The 20,623-nt window shown below is 44.7% G+C and overlaps 1 protein-coding gene across 2 annotated transcripts in view; it reads left to right on the forward strand.

The window, feature by feature from the left end:
• The window catches only part of LOC148316465 (MAM domain-containing glycosylphosphatidylinositol anchor protein 2), a 121,016-nt gene that overhangs the window by 59,211 nt on the left and 41,182 nt on the right, over nt 1–20,623 (forward strand). For both annotated transcript variants that reach the window (XM_088285906.1, XM_088285907.1), the window contains exons 4-9: nt 4,776–4,950; nt 13,110–13,306; nt 13,897–14,029; nt 14,488–14,757; nt 18,816–18,907; nt 18,972–19,209. In XM_088285906.1, the coding sequence (XP_088142032.1) occupies nt 4,776–4,950; nt 13,110–13,306; nt 13,897–14,029; nt 14,488–14,757; nt 18,816–18,907; nt 18,972–19,209 (1,105 nt within the window). The remainder of the gene's footprint in view (nt 1–4,775; nt 4,951–13,109; nt 13,307–13,896; nt 14,030–14,487; nt 14,758–18,815; nt 18,908–18,971; nt 19,210–20,623) is intronic.

Here is a 20,623-nt window from a genome sequence, read left to right on the forward strand (position 1 = left end):
TTTTTATTTGTTTGGGAAGGGGTAGGGTTGACAGCCAATCAGGTCGCTCGTAGTTAAATGCCAGCTAACTTAGTCCATTTAGGGACAAATGTCAGCCGTCATCACATTTATAAATGCTGGCAGGATGTACACACACTAACCTTTTAAACACTCGTTCGACGTTGCTTCCAATTTGCTCGCCGGCGCCGCTCAAATCGCGCTGGGACAGTACTGTAAATCTACACAGCAGCGAGCTCATTTGCATTCATTTACATAAACACCTAGCAAAACCCCGCCACCCCCCCCACGCCCATTTGATCGATCGTCGCCATCCATTCCACTTCCCGAGTATGGAGAATATTGATTGTGCGGATTCTGTTCGAAAAAGGTGAGGCTGCTTTTTAATTGCTGCTTATCACGTCGTGTGTTTGTGTGTGTGTGTACATTTCGCATTTCGTGCCTCACGATTTGTGTTTGTGGTTTTGCAATTGGAGCAACAAAACATTTGCCTTAACTCCTTGGAGCCACACGATGTGGCTGTTGAATTTATTTTGATTTTTTTTTTCCATTTTTCACAGTTTTAATTGAGTATGTGGACAGGCGGCCGCATTGCTTCAAAGCTCGTGACAAGTCTTGGCTTCGTCCTTTGAATGACCGCACACCAACTGGACCATTCCTCACGAGTCGGGACAGTTTTGTGGACCGTCTCTAGCCCTCCCGAGGCTCGTTTTGAGACGTTGATGACAAAATCCAAAGTGTCTGTGTGTGTGTGTGTGTGTGTGAGAGAGAGCGAGAGAGAGAGAATTAGCCTATTTTCTGAACTATAGAGCGCCCCTAGTGGTGAAAGAAAAATCCACAAAAAAGCTGCACCGTTGTATTCGCCACATGGTTCAAAATCAAGGAACAAATGTAGTGGCTTCTAGTCTGGAAAATACGCTGAGAAGAAATTTCAAACTGGGTAGAACGCGGTCAAGAAACATCCATGGATTTTTTTTTTCCTCACTTTTTCTTTTCGACGGTCTCCATCATCATCATCCCAATTTGGTCCTCCATCGATGTTCTTTCCAGAGCGCGACCTGGTCTGCTTTGTCAACCGTTGTTCCCTTTTCACGGGCAAGAATTATTTTCAATGCTCTACTTTTTCCGCTTTCCGTTTCTTCCGTAGATGTTTATTTCCCGAGCTCCGCATGGTCTGTTTGATCCGTCGATGTTTCTTTTCCGTTGGCTTCCCAGTCTGTTCGTCCTTTGACATTTCTTTTCAGCGCTCGGGTTTTGTTTGACACCAGTCATTTCTTTGACACGTTCAACCGTTCATTTTTTTTTTTTCAGCACTCTACCTCTTCTATTTTTGACTCGTTGAAAACTCGCATTCAGTCCGCCGTAGCCGAGCAAAGGGTAAACATCTTCATCAGTCATGTGTGATTTGGACTGTTCATCGTCGGATGACTTTTGCTCTTTGGCCGCCGCCGTCGTTGAAAGAGTCGGCGATGATGAAGCCATCTGCCCTCGACTCCTTTGGCCTGGCCTCCATCCATTATGTCCACACGGCTCTGTTTGACGACCAGCCTCGTACCGCCTGCCACCGCACAGTGCAAACATCGTTTTTTTTTTTTCTCCCTCGTCTCTCCTCCCTCCCTTTTCTGTTTCAATTATTCTCCGAGCAGATTCAACTCACGGCGCCGCGGGTCAGCAAGTACAAATAGGCCGACCTCTGGCCCTTTGGAAATTTCACTTTGAGACAGACTTGTCGGCGTATGTGATCTGTTTCCCGAAGTTCCCGAGACGCTCGGCCTTCAGCGCCGGAGTCAACAGATGCTCCTTTTATTTGGAGAGCGTCGACTGGTTCTTTTTTTCACGGCTTGCCTTGAACGCATCGTCAAAGGAGGCGCACTTTTGCCTCGACCTTCACTCGCAGTTCAACCTGCAATTAAGAGCACCCCGCATTCAAACACGCGAGATAACGACAGCTCGCCTTCAGCCTCGGCTACGTCCTTTTCGGCACGATTTTTTTTTTCTTGTTTTGTCCATGGACAGACACGTTTCATTCTTTTCAATTTTTTATTTTTTTTTCTAACATTCTCGAGTTTGTTTTATTTGATAGATGCTTCTTTTTTTTTTTTTTTTTTTCTCGTTGTTGTCCGTCCAAATTTTCTTTTTACCACTCGATGGATTCTGATGCGTTTTATTCAAGCGCTCTCATCATCGATTTTTCCTTTTAACACTCTCCTCATATTCATCCCCGGGTTCTTTTCATCGTTCTGATTTGTTTGTAAATCTTTTCTATTCACTCGTCTATCTCGTCATTGGTGTTTTTTTTTGGTTTTTTTTTCCCCAGCAATCTGCTTGGTCGTTTTCATCCCCATTTTCTGTCAACAGGTTTTTTTTTGTTTTTTTTTTTCAGTCCTGTCAGCGTTCTGTTCCATCTATTTCCGTTCCAAATGTTGCACCTAGGTCACATGACACCCTCGGCTCAACGCCTTGCCGCTCGACACGTTTTCCGCACTTCGGACGTCGCGCGTTTCATTTCCTCCCGACAAGTAGGGCATGTCGTGATATCCAACGTCTCCATTGGGCCGTGTCGCAAAGGGGGTCCGCCGCCATACGGTTAATAGCGGCCTGTCGTCGGCCGCGCTCACGCTCTGTAATTTGCACACACCTCCGCCCGCGTCTGATCGGTGGATTGTGATGCTTGGCCACGGTCGGCCGCGCGGCTGAGTGGCACGGACCGCCGTGGGTGCCTAAGAAGGAACCGCGGCGAGCAATTAGGGAAGCGGCGCGCGGGACGGGCGAGCGGAAGTGTTGAAGCAGGAATTATGGGCGATTCACCGGCGCGGACGCGTGCTGCCGCATGCCATGCTGGCATAAGAGCAGACGGTGGGCGCATTTCAATTAGCTCTCGCCGGGGCATCGCAGCGTGCGCGGCCTCAGACTAATCTGGGCGGGCCTGCGCTTTGCTCACCAGCAACTGTTGAGCCTCCTGTTGCAATGTTGGACTTAAGTAGGGATGGCGTTATTTTGTTGGTTTGACTTTTTTTTTTTTTTTGCAGGGAGGAAAGTGCTGTCATGCTTTTTGTTTTTTTGGTTTTTTTGGGGGGGGGCTCAGGAGACTTGCCTTTCTATTAAACATGTCATGAATATTTCAGTTGAAATGTAAAAACAATCAATAATTCACATGACATTTAGTGGAGCAAATGGTAATTATGTGTAATCGGATTTAGGATTAGGTGGGGGTCCTGGAAGGGCAAAAAAAAAAAAAGGCTACCTGGATTGCGAATTTATTTTATTTTTTTTTTGGAGCACACAGCGTGCGTAAAAATATTTTGAGCGGGAAAAAAAGGTGATACAGAAATAGCAAAAATAAATAAATAAATGAGAAAAAAAAAAACGGGCTGTCAGTGATGATGATCATCGTTGCGACAATCAGATTACGTTTTTAAGTGTTTGTGATGCACGACAAAAAGCCAAGAGGGTCAAACTGTTCTCAGCGGGCGTCCATCATCCAAATCATTCCAGGTGCTCCCATGAAAAAAAAAAAAAATGCTTGCGGCTAAGAGAACTTCCCAATCTGATGTTGTGAGAAATCTGCTGAGGTCCACACAAGCTCGTCTTTTTTAAGATCCTTACGCTTGTGTGGAAATTCCTCAAAACTTTGTAATTTATGCTGGCGAGTTCAACTTTTGCTGAACTCGTGTTTCTAACAGTTAGCATCGATCATTTGCTGAGTTTGTGCTTTCTCTTTTTTTTTTTTTTTTTCCTCACTGTATGGAGTGCTTTTCTATTCATCAATTTGAATCAGGCCGAGAGAAAGTATTCTCTTTTTTTTTATTTTTTTAATGGTCGCAGATGCTCTTAAACGTTGCTATGGGTCACGTTTTTTTCGGAGCATCTTTTTGGCTCTCGACCCAGTTTGTCCATAAATATTTTTTTTTCCCCCCCATCGAACCCGATTTTGTTTCCTTTTTATTCGCTATGCAGTCAATTTATTCAAATAACATTTCCTTTCAATCCCACACCCGATACGTTTCATCTCTAAATTCCGCTCGATATCGACATTCTCCTTCGATAAACTTCTCAGGGTTGCCTTCGAGCTCCTTGGCAAGCATCTGATACCGTGCAACATTTATCAGGTGTGCGACCACCGATCTGAGTGGGTCCAAGTCCATGTCTACCTCGGGGTGGTGCTGTCAAGATCCAAAACAGCGGCGGCAACAATTTCCCCAGATAGCAGCAAATCCCCGCTCGCACCGATATCCTTGTTCCACCCGATGCTATCTGTGTGGATGTTATCAGTATGTGGCGATGATGCGGGCCCCCATCCGGCGAGGATTGGATTCTAATTTGCAGACAGACCGGGGATGTGAAGCTCTGCGGGGCGAAAGCCAGTCCATCTGTGGCTTACTTCGGATGAGGCATCGACTGGAGCCTTACGCCGGCTGCCTCCGACTCCGTTGCGCCTGGCCCGCAGGCCGCAGATGTCGCGCTACCTGTTCATGCTGCTGCATGCTTTAATGAGGACAAGGGAGGGCCGTGATGGAGAGTCAATTACCAGGCAGTGGGGGTATTGCAATTTCACCTTTCATTACACAGCCATGCCACGGGCTAACGGGGTCCCGTCACTTAGTGAAAGGTAGTCATGCTGAGAGCGCTGCCGTGAGCTTCCACTTTTGTCTTTCTGGCAGTCCTGAAACGGGATTTTCCCGTGCTAGCGTCTTGTATAGTTTAAACGCAATTAAGTTTTTTTTTTTTTAATCTAACCTAACCACATGGTGTAAAGTTTTTCGGCTTTCTGCTTCCAGATCCGATGGACCAAGACGGCCGGCAGCGTGTCGGACCGCTTCCAGGATTCCAGCGTCTTCAATGAGACGCTGCACATCGGCAAGATCCTCAGAACGCAGGGTGGCCGCTACTACTGCAAGGCGGAGAACGGACTCGGCTCGCCCGCCATCAAGTCGATCCGGGTGGACGTCTACTGTGAGTAAGAAGAATAACTAAGACCTTGGGGCCATCGGCTCGTCTGAAAAAATAAAAAAAACATTTTTACGAGTGCGTTTGTAGCGTTTAAGAACGTTCGAGAAAAGAGAAGGCTAATGCACGGAGGGTTAAGATGTGTCAAATCAAGAGGCCTTCCGCTCCACTCTTGCCCCTTCAACCGCTCTCTCTCTGGAGACAAATAAGATAAGATAAGATAAGATGTCCTTTATTAGTCCCACAATGTGGAAATTTGAGTAGATACAAGTCGCAAAGCTCTAACTGAACTCCAGAGGGAGCGCTTGCAGATGAATGCGATATATGCCATAATGGACTGACTTTGCATGTCGGGGAGGGAATTTGCTCGACATGCAAAACGCAGCATGAATAAATCAGATGCGTATGGTGAATGTCGATGTACTGTGTGAAGTCGAGTCAAATTGAATATTTACACGATAGTTTTTATATTTTGTGAACACCTGCCGCATTTAACTCATTGACTGCCATTGACGGATAAAGATGTCAAAGATCCATTTTTTTTTTTTAAACTCGGCTGGTAGTGAATGAGTACTAACAATTGACCAGGAAAAAGAGGACATCTGGTCACCCAGCATAAAAAAAATAAATAAAATTTTAAAAAAAATAAAGACCCTTTGGTCAGTTTTTATTAGGCATTGATCGTTAACTCGTTCAATACAAGCCAAATAAAAAAAAAAATAATAAAATAAAAAAAAAGGCCATTGACGTCTTAAGCCGTCAATGGCAGTAAATGAGTTAAATGCTTGAAGCACTTTTATTGACTGAATGATCCAATCTTGACGATTGATATATGAATATCTTTGGAGGATGAAATCGAGATACAGTATTGGAATTAAAGGTGGAATTCCGTTTTTTTTTTTTTAAATTTAAAATAACATCCTTGCATGTGGCCTCACACACACACGTGTCTACTTGATTCGCTTGCGTTGTGTTCCAGAAGCACAGCACTTCTCCCGAGCAATGTCGGAGTCGTCCCCCGGGGGTGACACTAATTGATGGGCCTCTGCAGCACACGCTATTCTTAGCCGCTTTTTTTAAATGAATTTTTTAATTAGCGCTAAAGCCGCCTGTTTTGTAGGTAGACCTCCTGACAACAACAAATTGATATGCGAGCATCTGATTTTTATCTAACGCAGGGGTTGTCATGTGGCCCAAATTTGCTGGGTCATTGAAAACCAGAACCTGTTAATGGATTAGGGATGGATTTTGAAAAATGAGTTTTACGTGCCAACATGAATTTTTTCTGGCATGTCTATCACCACAAAAATCTAAAAAAAAAAATTAAAAAAACGCATGAAGTCTGCCATTTTGTTTTGTCAGCATGACTGCTTTGCCCCGATTCAATTCCTCTACATTCCTTTATGGCTACTTTAAAAAATGTCAAACGGTGTTGATGTTCGCATGGTTTGCCGCCACGCCTTGGAATCCCGTCTTTTGGTTCTGGAATAATGTCTCCAAAATTGTATTCATATATGCAGCTATTATTAGATCAAAGCCAGCTTCATAAACGCGTGACTCGCCATCAATAGAATCCGAGGACATTTGGACGGCAAGATGGATGGCAGATAGAGGCGCAATGACACGGGAAGCCATCATTTACGCTGATAACCCAAGCCGGCGGCCCACGGGAGCCCATGATTGCTCGAGCGCCAACTCGCCGCTAACACATTTAGTCCAACAAAGCGCATTTTCTACCTGCTGACACCTCTGTTGTTTGCGCTCCGTGGGGGGACGGTCCCGAGCAAAGTTAATAAAACAAACTGGCCCCAACTCTTAAAACGGATCGATCCTGCGCTTATGAAGCTCCTGTTTTTTTTTTTGTTTTTCTCCTACCAGGGGCTCGTTTTGTCCGTTTTCCTTTAATTTTGCTCGGTGTGCATTTCGCCGCCGCTGCTAATGTTTGTCTGATTGAAGAGGGCTTTAGAATTGTGCGGGGGCAGCGAACTCATTTCAAACTCAGGGAGCTCATTGACCGCTAGAGCGAAAAGAGATTTGCGGCGGTCGGCGGGAGTCCCTGAAGGGGATCCAGTCAAAAAGCAAACACTTTTTTTTTTTTTTTTTTTTTTTAAAGACGGTGAAGCTTTTTTCGAAGTAAGTTTTGTCTGTGTGTTTAATCCACTTGATCTGTTTTATTGGCAGCGAGGGCTCAGCGAGGTTAACGGAAGTCATATTTAGCGCAATCCTGCATAATTGCGACGCCTTCGTGGAAAACAATGCAAAGGCAAAGCGCTTTGTTTAGTCAAACAGAACTAATCCAAATGAGGGGTGAACATGCTCGCTGCACACGTGCTTAGTACTCAGGAGCGTCTTCAAATGATGGCCTGGGCCCAAAAATGGGTGGTCCGGGGGAAGTTTTCTTGGGTTGCCGCATGATTTCTTGTCAAAGTTTGCATTGGCCAATCTTTCCGTTGAACAGAATTTCCGACTACGGTAAATGTCACGAACGAATGAAGTATAAGACGGCATTGCTCAGCTGATGTCGCGCAACGAACTTTGGATGCTTCGAAGTCCTCCGCGCCCATAGATGGCGCTATTTAAAAAAAAAAAGAAAACTAGGATGGTTCGACCCAACTTGTCACACGCCATCTATCGTTATCTGTCAATCACTTGAAGTCGCAAATATAATTATTTTTTTATTTTTTATTTTTTTTTAGGGGGGGGTGACCAACAAATGAAGTTTGAAAGGTTCTAAAGTTTAATAACCACTGCTATATATAATATTTCGGAGTGTAAATATAATAGAGAAAAATTTGTTCCTTAACAATAATGTCAGCACATCAAGTGATTCATTTTTTTTTTTTTTTTCCACTGAGCTGAAAGTGAAGGACATAAAGTTAGCGATCCATCAATGTCGCCTCCTTAAAAAAAAATTAAATAAAAAAAAAAGGAATTTTTGCATATAAAAAAAATGAAACAAAACAAATAACAGTCTGTTTTTTTTTTTTTTGCGAAGCACGAAATCAAAATAATTATTATCTTTTAGGGTTGACAGCAGCATTCATCTAATCCTCGGGTGAATTTATTTTGCATGTCGCTGCTAAAAGAAAGTACAAAAACAAACCAAAAAAAACCCCCAAAAAACCCGCTGGACTAAGAAAAAAAAAAGTGCTGCCACTATCCCGTCATACCTTTTTGAAAACTTTTGGAGGGATCCAAATTCCTGACAGGCCTTGCCAAGCCGCACCTTCCACGTCTCCTGATATATGGAGATGAAGATGCGTGCGAAGCTTCTCTTAAGTGCTTTTGGATGTAAATGAGGGCGGCGTGATAAATGCGACGGCGCCGAGGAGTGATCCAAGCCGTCGCACAACGGATCAGCGCATTACACGTACATTATGGAAATGTTTGCTTAATGGCGGGAACGCCACTTCACGACTGCCCATTAGTCTCTCAAGGACTTATCAGAGGATTGTCTCGACCTCACCTCCTCTTTTACAATTGACTGTGTTTGGGTCCGATATGCTAATGAGATGAACTGCGGCACTCTGATTTTTTCATTTTTTTTATTTATTTATTTTTTATTAGGTTTTTGCCCTCCGTTAGTTTGATTAGCATTTTGTTTTTCCTTTTGTTTCTTAGCCATGTTTTTATTCCTCAAATAATGACTAGTTTGAACAAATATTCTGCTTTGATTTATTTATATTTTTTCTTCATTTCATTTATTTATTTATGTGAATATCACAATTTATTTTTTTTGGGGGGGGGGGTTTCATTCTAAGAGTACACTTTTTTTTTTCGCCAATTCACCCTTTTTTGTTGCGTGACTTTCTTCTGGCTTCTGATTGGCTGAAAAGCGCCCGACCTGTTGCGACTGCACGCGCTCCATTTTTAACAAAAATGTGTGGAAATAAGGACAAAAGAAAGCCATTTGTGATTCTTCTTGCCGTATCAGTTGCATTTTGTCGCCATTTTGTGTGATTTCCCAGTGACCAGTCCCGGGATGTAGCCAACATTTCACCCCGAGGGCAGTTGAGAAAGGCTCCAGCTCCCTCGCGCTCTTTTCCTGACGAATAATTACAAGCTAGCGATGCGCGCGATACTGCATCGTAACTTGGTTCGGAGCAAAGCGGTAGCCCACATTGGTGCGGTAACGAGCCATTAAGTCCGGACCAATTAAAAGCGCATTAAAAGCTTGCCGCCTTTTGTTGGTCAACATAATCTATTTGATTTGCACGCTAATGGAATAAAAGCACATTAACTGGCCGATGGCGACGCTCACTGTTGAGGCGCGCGCTCGCTTGCTGTTTAAAGCGTAGGAAGCGCTGCTTTGGTTGCCGTTTCCGCAAATAATCGGCTGTGGGCGTTAATGTACTCATTTGAGATTTATATGAATGAGGTGTCGACTTTTATAAGGTTGAAGCGTTACGTTGACTTGAATGTGAACGGTACTCTTGTGGCTATTTCGGTTTGCTATGCTGCTTGGCTTTGAGACCACGCTCTAAAAAAAAGAAATAAAAAATCCTCAAATATTTTTTGTTATATCTTTTATTTTTATTTTATTTTTTTTTTATTAGAATTTTAGCTGCATATATTTCCCTTGAATTGCTGCATGGCTGTGAGACCGTGCTCTATAAATAATTGTGTGGAAAAAAAAACAAAAAAACAATCATCAAATATTTTTCGTTATATCTTTTATTTATTTATTTATTTATTTATTTTTAAGTCAGAACTCTATTTTCATTGGATTGCACATGCTGCATGGCTGTGAGACCATGCCGAGAGACATTGTTCATGGCATGGTCTATTTTTTTTTTTCTTTGAACATACATTTTAGGAAATAATTATTTGGCGAATATGTGAGCTTTATTATGATGCATCTATTTAGTTTTGCATCGGCTTCATCTTTATGAAACCATGACCGTGTCTCATTTTGGTTTGTTGCACATTTAAACAAGTTTGAGCTTGAGTTTTGCACTTGCTTCACAGCCCCGAGACCATGCCGATGTCATCCATACGAACCCAAATGCAGATTTGTCAGGCACTTGCTACTTAATTCTATCGACTCGCATGTTTGTGCGGTCGCCATATTTTTGGATCTGACCGAGCCAGCACTACCCACCACTCGGATATCTCGGTTACGCAGGCGGCGGCGTCATCATCAGAGCGAGGCCCATCGCTCACGCCGACGGTTACAAAACACATCCATCTGCAGATAGACGTGGCGAGCAGGAAGAGCGGCTTTTTTGCGGAGATAGAGGTCAGCGTTGGCGAGATGGAAAATTACCCGCTTGGATTCATGCGCTCCATCAGCACGCCGATGGAAGTTATAGATCACTAATAGTGCTTATTAGCCTCTTGACCAGCACGCTGGTAATGCTTTAGCGCACGCGCAGGCACACGGACACGCAGGTGGTCGCCGTATCACATTTCAGACTGCAGCCGTACGAATCTCTCTGCAGGATGCGCCGGCCGGCCCCAATGCCGTTTGTCATCTTTCGTCATCTTTGGTCGGTCTGTGCTGTGCATGAGCATGTGTCATTTAGTCGAGACTGCGGGCGCATTCATTAAAGAGTCGCAGAGTGGACCATTGAGCAGAGTGCACTCTTGCCTGCTCCCTATTTACAGTATCAGGAAAGTGTTTTGCTTGCACTGGTGCCAGAGGCTCAAGTCCTTCTCTGTGTTATTGGATCTGCAAATGTTTGAAGCCTTGAATGCAACTGTGAAGTGAAAGGATTTGGTGATATTTAGCTACATAACTCTAAAACGAGAAAACTGTGGCAGACTTAGCGGACTGTATTTTATTTTAGACGTATCGTTATTTGGGGATTTTATCTACAGCCTTTTTGCTCTCTCGGCCATTTTGCCTCAAGTATTCTTTGAAATCAAATAAGTTGGGTTATTGCGCTAACATGTACAGTATTGCGATTGCTAAGAACTGAATTTAATTAAAAACCAAATCATGACAAAATTATGGTTTCAATTTTGCGATGCTTTTTGCTTATTGTGACTGAATGACGATATTGTGTGGTTGTATCGTCACTATCTCGTTGCACTCTTGAGTACAATGACAATAAAGGGATTTCTAATTCTAATTCTAATTCTATTGTGACCTAGAGTTGATTTTTTTTCATTAATTTCTTTTTTTTATTTTTCCCCCCAAGCTTAATAATCGCGTAATCGTTCAGCTCCGTTGGCAATTTAAGATTGTTTATCGCTATTATGTACATCTCTACCGGAACAGTGGCGGTCTGATGACAAAGTCGTTGCAGACGAGTCAAACTTCATCCTTTCACAGATTTTGTGTTGCCGTCGTTTATCGGGATTTTTCGCAATTCATCAATTATTGCCACATTGCGATATTTGTCACGGAATGCTCATAATTGACAGCTTCCGATTTGTGTTTTCTATTCCGATTCATCTCGGCGGCTCAGACGAGAAAAAGAGCGACATCAAAGCTTGGAAGAAATAAAAAAATAAAAAGAGGAGAAATATTGCGTTAGAAGAACACCCAAGAGGCTACAAAGAAGAAGAAGACGAAGAATAAGAAAAAGGTCTGCTGTTGGTGTGGCGCTGACGTGCTGGTGTACGCGGTACATGAAAGGAAGTTTTGATGTGATAATGAAGCACCTTTCTTGAGTCCTTCATCCCAACCTGTCTGCCTATTTGTCCGACAAATGTTTTCATAGGCCCATAAAACAAAAAAAACAAAAATCAGCTATTCCGGAATGAAAGACTAATTCTCCCCCCCCAGTTACGTGAGTAGCATTTAATGCGCCGTGGACACATTCCGTTATTCTCCACGATTTTAGGCCATCCGGGCGTGACTTTCGGAGCTAATTGCGCTCACGGCAGCCGCAGCATCCTTCCATAGCGGTTGACGGGGGTGGAATTTTGTTTGAAACTCATCAACTTTTTAATCCGCTGCAAACATTTCCATATTTCAATATTTATCGCTCGCCTGCCCGCCCCTCTCCACTTCATCTTTAGCCTTGCTTGCTTTGCTCCGGGCCAACTGATAAACATACACATGAAAATAAGGAATGGGCTCTCAAAGACAGTTAAGTTATGCAACGATTCTTAACGGGTGGGTCAGAACCCAAAATTGGGTTGTTGACCCATTCAGGGTGCGTAAAATAAATAAATAAATAAATAATTTAAAGCCACGTTCCGTCTACATAAGTCAAATAGCGTTTATTTATAAAATAACCCTTCATTATAAAAGAGTCAAAAGGGCTCCGCAGCTCCGGCTCATTTGATTCCTAACTTTGCAGCAGCGACCCTCGAATTGACCCTTTATCGTAGAGCGTCTTCAAAAATGATCATGGAATTTTGAACACCATGATCTGCATGGGATTAAAAAAGTTACAGCGACCGGAAAAACAGATAGGCGAGAAGGCTGGGCCTCGTTCTCGGTCATGAACGCTCGTATTTACTTTAAAAGCCCCCCCCCCCCCCTCGATCAACCTCGGCAGCCACCCCGCCCCCCTCAAAGGTAATTGCTCTTACCTGAAATGCCGAAATGGACCCCTTGGATGAAGATGAAGTATTGACCACTGCTAGATTTTGATTAAGGGGCTTGCAGGGGCAGAACATGTCTTTAATGAAACGCGGGAATCAGCATTCTTTGGCGGAGGCATATGTTCATCCTCTCCCTTGTGTTAGCCCCCCCCACCCCCCACCCTAGTGGGAGTTGAAAAGGGAAGCGAGATTACCCCCGTAGATGGGTTCTTTTGAAAAAGTGCCGATTAGCATGCTAAAAGACCCGATGCCACCGCCTGGTTAGGTGATTAGCTTTACAATCCGTTCAATCAACCGAGTGCTTTTTGCAAATGGCCGACATCAAAACCGCCCCAAAAAAATAAAAAAAAAAAACAGCCAGAAAATTCACTCCTCAAGTTAAGCAGAAAAGTGCCCCAGAAAAAAAATATTGGAAAAAAAAAAAAGTTATATTTGACACTTCAAGTCTGAAAGCCGTAAATTGACGGGTCAATTTAGCTCGTGAAAAGAAAATGGCCGCCTCACGTAGGCAGTGTGAAAGGTGCTTTAAGCGTGTGCTGTTTGTCAACCTCGCTGACGCTCAAGTCGGAACACTTGTGACTCGGCGCATCGACGCACGACTTTGCGTCCCCTTCAGCAATTCAGCAGTTTTTAAAAAAAATTTTTTTTATTTTTTTTGTTTCCAGACCTTGATGACCCGGTGGTGACGGTGCATCAGAGCATTGGGGAGGCGAAAGAGCAGTTCTACTACGAGCGGACGGTTTTTCTACGCTGCGTGGCCAACTCCAACCCGCCTGTGCGCTACAGCTGGCACCGCGGTCGAGAAGTGCTGACCCAAGGCTCGGACAAGGGCGTGGAGATTTACGAGCCCTTTTTCACGCAGGTAAGACAGATGCGGCACGGGGCGGAAAAGTCCGATGTTTGTAAGCGGTTGTTTTTAGGGAATAGGATTTTATGCAAGACGGTCGGTAGAGATTCAGGAAGATGACGAACCGACCGACTCCGAAAACGATCACGATAAATGAAATATTCCGATAAATTCCCCCAAAGGTGATCAATGGAATTGCAATCCGCAATCAAAGACTCGATTTGGCAACCATGTCATCGCTGACTCCTGTTTTTAATCCGCCCTCGCTCCCAAAGAGTCAGCTGGATCAAAGGTTCACATCCTCATCATAGGCTTCCGGAAATAATGGCTGACGAGCCCTCCCCGCTGCTTCGGTGGCGAGGAACACCCCGCCGAGCCCATCAGTGTTGCTGGAAAATAGCGGCAAGGCCCATTGTTGACTCGAGAGTCATCTAAACGTCCGCATGGTGCCGCATGACACATTCATTAGCTGCGGCATACTCGGCATATTGCTCCCTCGTCTTCCCTCATTTCAACACTTATAACTAATTATCCCTGTGACTCTTTTTGTCCGTGTCCTGGCACACATTTGCATACCGCTGTCGTGATTATCGTCCGAGCTGCAGGGAGAAACGAAGATCTTGAAGCTGAAGAACCTGCGGCCGCAAGACTACGCCAACTACAGCTGCGTGGCTTCCGTCCGGAACGTTTGCGGGATTCCCGACCGCAGCGTCATCTTCCGGCTCACCAACAAGACAGGTACCGCCCGTATCTGAGACCGCCGGAGCCATCTTTTAGATGACGTCACAATTTACAGTGCAGGATACTGCCGCAGGCAGCGACCGCGCCGACGTCACGGCGGAAAAGCTAGCTGGCTTGGCAGCCGCCGCAGCTACGTGCTGCTTGGTGCGGGTCCTCTGCTCCGCAGTGACAAATAAATGACCCTTAAAGAGGCTTTGAGTGTTGAGGAAGCTTTCCAGAGAAAGCTGAAGATGTCTGCCGCATTTGTATTGCGGACGTACGTACGTACCGCGCTACAAAAAGCATCCAAGAGGCCTTTACTTAACCAAGGTAGAAAGTTGGTGAATTTTTATGAACTTTGGAACGAAACGTTCACCCCCACTGAGCTCATTTTAAATCGGCTGCCCACCAAGACGGCGAAAAATAAAATTCTGAAACCTGCCCACGTTGAAACTTCGCTCTGGCCTCCTTAACAGCCTCGCCGTCCATCAAGCTGCTCGTGGAGGACCCCATCGTGGTCAACCCCGACCAGACGGTGTCGCTGGTGTGCATCACCACCGGCGGGGAGCCGCCGCCCCTCCTCACGTGGCTCACTGCCAATGATAGCCTACCGCAGAGGAGCATGGTGAAGGGCGGCACACTCACGCTGCCCGCCATCAGCTCGGACGAGGCTGGCATCTACAGTTGCGTGGCGAGCAACAACGTGGGCAACCCGGCCAAGAAGTCCACCACCATAGTTGTGCGAGGTGAGTGCAACGCTTTTTTCCTTAGTTCTGCCGGTATCGCGCAGAAACGCGAAATTGGGTAGCCATTTATAAATGGCATTCATCAGCAAAATGGCTGCTTCGAAACAGTTAAGAAAAAAAAAATGGATCTTTGACGTCTTTAGCCGTCAATGGCAGTAAATGAGTTAAACGCCACCACACAAAAATGAAGATAACGGAGTGAAATTTGTTAGCAAAATCGACCAATGACAAAGAACCACAGCGAGGACCTGAATGAATATGAAATATTGACTCAATTCTTTGGACCTTCTGGTAGTTTTACCAAGACCGGTGACATAATTAACAGTATTTGTTGAAATTCACGCAAAAACAACAACCCTCTGGCAAACCCTCTTTGCATTGCCGCTTTTCCCAAATCCAAGTTGAGAAGATTGGCTGACTTTCATGTTCCTGAACTTGCGCTTTTTCCCTGCCGAGAACGCCGCTTTCATCTGCGAGATTACTTCATGGGGTCGCCTTGGTGCTCAACTAAGCCCGCGTGCGGAAGACGTTTTATTTATGCAGCTGTAAAGTCTCCGGCATGAAAATCAAATCATCCACCAATCACGTCGGGTAGCATACGACACCCCCCACCCCCCACGACTACGCCACGCTCTTCTGACAGATAACCCCTCCATTGTATTGTGCTTCTTGCCATATCACGGACGACTTTAGAGGCCGCCAGCTTATTTGTATTAGGCAGAAGATGTCGGGCGTCACTGCAGGCAATCGCTGCAGTAAATATTCCATTCTTATTGATGTGCTGCTGCACACAGTTGAACTCTCATATGGTTTTCACGTTTTCTTCATCCGTTCCTTCTTAAATATGGGCACTCAGTTAATGTGTGTCTACATATATCTATAAATTATTTAGATTTATATTAGATATATATTTTTTGGTATATATTTTTTTTACATTTTATATATATATATATTCTAAATATATATATATTTTTAATATATATTTTAATATATATTTATATATATTTTTTTTTTAAAGAAGAAAACATGCATTAATATATTCCATGTTCGATGGCAATGTTGTCTCTGGCACACAACTTGTAATTTGAGCCACACAACCCTGCGTGTACGTGAGGCTTAATCGAAACAAGAATAGCAATTTCCTATTGCATCTTAATGGCTATTTAACCTTTCAGACTGCTGGACATATTCTATTTCATTATTCGGCGCGTGTGGTTCATTCGAGGGTGAAACACTCAGCCTTGGCTTCATAATAATAAATATATTTCATATGTGGGTAGTTTCTGTGCAAGTGCGACACATGCGCGGTGACAAATGGCGACACTTCACTACACACGCACAAGCACTCACACATAAACAGATATCTAGAGATGCATGATATCTGGGAAATGGAAATTCTCAAGTAAAATAGCCTTGAAAAGAAACACGAGCCCCAAATTACATTCTGACAGCAACAAACCTTTGGTGATAAATCGCTGGACCTCAGTTTACCACATATGAAGATTAGTTTGTTTGTTGTGTTTTTATTTTTTTTCGGGGAAGTGAGCACGCTCACATTCAAAGCTACTTGATTTTGCTATTAATATTAAATTAGGCTGCTCACCTGATGGGCTTGTGGTTCTAGTGGAGGTTCTAGGTTCGATTCTCTCACCTTCCTGTGTGGAGTTCCTTTTTCAAATCTCGTGAAACATGTCAGCACATCTAAAAAGAAGCCAGTCGGTCAGCAAGCGGGATCGGACGCCAGCAGCCTGCTGGGAAGGCCGACGGCCCTGCAAGGCTGTATGGCGGGTGGGACAGTATGGCTGGGATGGCGAGCATCTGCTTGTGCACGTGTGCGCGCGTGTGTATGTGTGTCGAGGGCTTCTCAAGGACGGGTGGGCGGGTGTAACATGTTGAGAGGCTGCGGGGCGACGCTCTATGCAAAGTAAGCACAAAAAAAAAAAAAAAAACGCCGCCAATGTGACAGATCTGCGTGATGCTTTTTGACACATTGAAACGCTCACGCTTCCTCGCTACTATGTTGTTTGCAGACAAGTGTTAGCTGACGTCGTGGAAAAAGTTTCACCCTCCTTATATGGCAGATGCTGTGCAGTGGTTCCGTGACTTTTTTTTTTTTTTTTTAACTGCAATTATTTTTTTGCTACAATATAATTGGAGTAATTGCATAAAAATGTATCATTAAAAAACTCGAATAAGTGGAAAAGGATGGGACAGGATGGACTAGCAATACAAAATATGCACGTGAGGTGCAGGTATTGTTATTGACCACATGAGGTCGCCATACTCTTCGTCTTTGAATGCATGTGACTTTTAAAGTGGGGGGAGGGGCTAAACTGTGTAGCATTGGCTGTTATTGGCTCACAATAGCGGCTGACTGCTAACTAGCTAACCGTTAGCGCTTCTCATTTTTGAATTGTTACGCATTTATTTTGTTCGTTTGTTTGATTGAAAGTGCTCCGACGGTTGTGACGACCTTCGTCTTGAGGGGTTCAGTTTCACTTTAAGCGAGGTGTTAAACTTTAGCGAATAAGCTAAGGATGGTGTAGACACATTGCAGTTTCTTTCACTTCGGAGTGTGAAATGAGTCCAAATTTTATCCAGTATTATTAGTCTTTTATCGACTTTTTCCTCCTGACCCAAAACTTTTTTGGGGAGTAATCGCAGCATAGATTTCCATTCATGAATGCCAGGGCGCAACTCAACACGGACCACCGACACTCATTTGCATCTTTTTTTATTTTTTTGTGGTGGACTCTGACACTAACAGTGCTCCTGAAGCTTGAAAGCCATAATTCCGACTTTCATGCCTCTGTTAGCGGCCTTGGCTTTTTCCGCCGAAGCGTCAGCGTGCGTGCGGAGGGCGATAATGGCGAGATGAAAGGCCGGCGCACCTGGCCGATGCCTGTCGACCCAGTTTGGAGTTTAACCTTGAGGAAGGAAGTGAGAGAAACTTCCATCTGGCCCGTGAAGACACCCGTCCAGTCTGGCATGCTGATATTCCCCCCCCCCCCTTACCGGAAGAGCTACGGGGCTGCCGGCTGTGAAGACGAACGAAAATGAGTCGGAACGATAACGATTCATCCCGTTCGCACTAAAGCCAGCGAATTTCATTCGATCCAGTGGCGGGAAAACCACATTGGAACGTCCCTTTCTCATTTGCATACGCGCACATCTGCCGTGCGATCGTGTCGTGTCGCTGTGTGCCACGAGAAGACGGCGTGTGCGTGTCTGTGTGTCACAAGACACACCCCTGTGGTGCTGTGTGGTTGCAGCCGTGTGACATGAGCTGCCGAGAACACACACACACACACACACACACACACACCCCTCCCTCCGCCCCCTTTCTGTATGATTTGACACTCCCCATTACTCCCACAAGCAAGCACAGTAAAAAAAACACGCAAGCTCACTGCAGGCGCACTGGCGAGAAGTGGCATCTCAAAATAGAGCCGGTGTGACTCACGATGACAATTAGCGTTCCGGTGGAATCTGACACGAGGTTGCCCCGCAATGTTGTGCTCTCAGCTGCTTGAGGGTGCACGGAAGCGACACAAGTGTGAGCTACTGTCTCATCATGAGGCAGGTATCTTTAAAGGTCAAAAAAATAAATTGAATAAAATAAAATAAATATATTGCTTTTTCCTTATTGCTTTGTATTGAAAAAATCAAATAAATTAATTATCAATTAATTATTCAAACGTCAACTTGTTAAAGTCTCAATTTGAGTTTAGCGTCTTTAAAGTTAGTCGAGTTTGTCCTGTGTGTGCGCATCGAGCAAAATACGCGAGTGAAAAATTCATGATGTCGTGGGAAAATTGTACTACAATCGTCAGTCGCAGTTGATCTCTGCAGCAAATGGGAAAGTTCTGTTTTCCGGCCGAGTCCTCATTAAAGATTCATGCAACTTTTTTGCCAGGAATTGGTTATCAGAAAAGGGCGGGAGCGTAAAGACGGAACAGCGACACCCGATAAAGTCTGTCGAGCGAGCACTTTTCACCTGGTCGTGTTTTTTTTTTTTTTAAAAACACTCACGCTCATTGTCCCCCCCCCCCCTCCAGCGCTGAAAAAGGGCCGCTTTTGGATCACTCCCGATCCGTACCACAATGACGACAACATCCAGATTGGTCGGGAAGTCAAGATATCTTGTCAGGTAAGAACAGAACAATTTTGTCACGAGAAAAAACATTGTTATTCCAAATGAATGTTCCTCGCAGGTGGAGGCGACGCCCCCGGAGGAGCTCACCTTCAGCTGGCTGAAGAATGGCCGTGCCCTCCGCAGCTCGGAGCGCATGGTCATCACGCAGACGGATACGGACATCTCGCCCGGCACGACCAACCTGGACATCATCGACCTCAAGTTCACCGACTTCGGCACGTACACGTGCGTGGCGGCGCTCAAGGGCGGCGGCATTCCCGAGATCAGCATCGACGTCAACATCTCCTCCACTACTGGTGAGCCTCAGACACCGCGGCAAACTCCAGCGCGAGCGTCGTCATTTCCTCATTTTTCGACCTCTGAACCTCCATTGTCTGATTGGCCGCTCTCACCCGCTGACTCCGACGCTGCTGTCTGACTAACTTTGTGCTCGAGTCCGTGACGAGCCATTCATCCGCTTTTGTGTCACGACATCCCGACGCCATCTCTGGAAAATAGTTTGACGGCAGGCTGCGGGAAAACAAATAATCAGCTGTCAGCCATCTTTGTTGTCTTTTGTGTTCGTTTTTAGCATCAGTCAATCACATCTCAAAGTGTGCGCAATTGAACAAAAGACTTTGAGCTTGATTCGCTCGCCTCCTGCTGGTTTTGCGTTGTTGTTGAAAATAGCATCATTAGCATTAGCACTTTTTCGCGGAATGTTTTCAGTTCAAACTGCTTTGATGCCTAAACGGGCAGCGGAAGGACTTGAAACCGGTTTACTTTGTTCAATTTCTCAAGGAGGTTGTCGGTTGAAATGTGGGTCTTTAGCCAGATGATGCTGATTTTTTCTTTTTTTTTTTTTTTCTGAAGCATAAACGGCATAAACATTCACGTTTGAAGCCTCATAGAGAAATCATGGCGCTCTGTCGAGACACATTTTTTAGCGTAACAAGCCGTGGCAAATTTCGCGGGAGGCTAAGTGGGGTTAACGTTGTCATTCACTTGGCAAGAAAGGACTTTGTTTCATATTTATACGACGGTAATTTTCAAAATGAATAATGCAAAACGGACCGCCTAGAGGGGCCGTGGAAGGAATCAAAATGGGGGCGTTAAGAAGACCACGTCTTGGTTACATAAACATGGAACGCGCCGCCACCATTTTGAACAATAGAGACTTTGGACTTGCTTCGTCACTTGAAAAAAAAAGTCGTTTGTGATGACTCGATTTAGCTCGCGCCTCTGCTGAAGAATTCGATTGTCGGCTTACGAAGTGCGGTCGCTCTGAGGCGCCGTAGTGCTTTGAACTCGTTGCATTCTAGTAGTTAACCACTAGATGGCACGTCACACATTGTCCCTTTCAAGCAGGGGTCCCCAAATTGGGGCCTGCGGGCCAGGTATGGCCCACCTCCACATTTGCTCAATATCAGAAAATAAGTTTTTGGCTCAAATATTTATTTCACAAATCGTGTTATTATTTATTTTTTTATTTAATCCTGGCACACCTTCTTTAAAGGAACAAATTAGGCCTCTGGATGACAATGCACATTTTTGTGCCGTTAAGACTCATACGAGTCTGGTCTTTGCTTTCCCCCTTTTTTTTTCTTCGCTCAACAAACCCAATCCTGCATCTCACCGCCGACATGAAAGCGGCACGTCGACCTTGGCGGCATAATTATTCTTCGATAATCCTTTGATAAATCTGTGCTCCAAAACAGCGGGATCAATCGT

This window comes from Idiotropiscis lumnitzeri, chromosome 21 (assembly GCF_059441095.1).
Source record: "Idiotropiscis lumnitzeri isolate Australia: NSW breed Sydney's pygmy pipehorse chromosome 21, RoL_Ilum_1.0, whole genome shotgun sequence".
Taxonomy (NCBI): Eukaryota; Metazoa; Chordata; class Actinopteri; order Syngnathiformes; family Syngnathidae; genus Idiotropiscis; species Idiotropiscis lumnitzeri.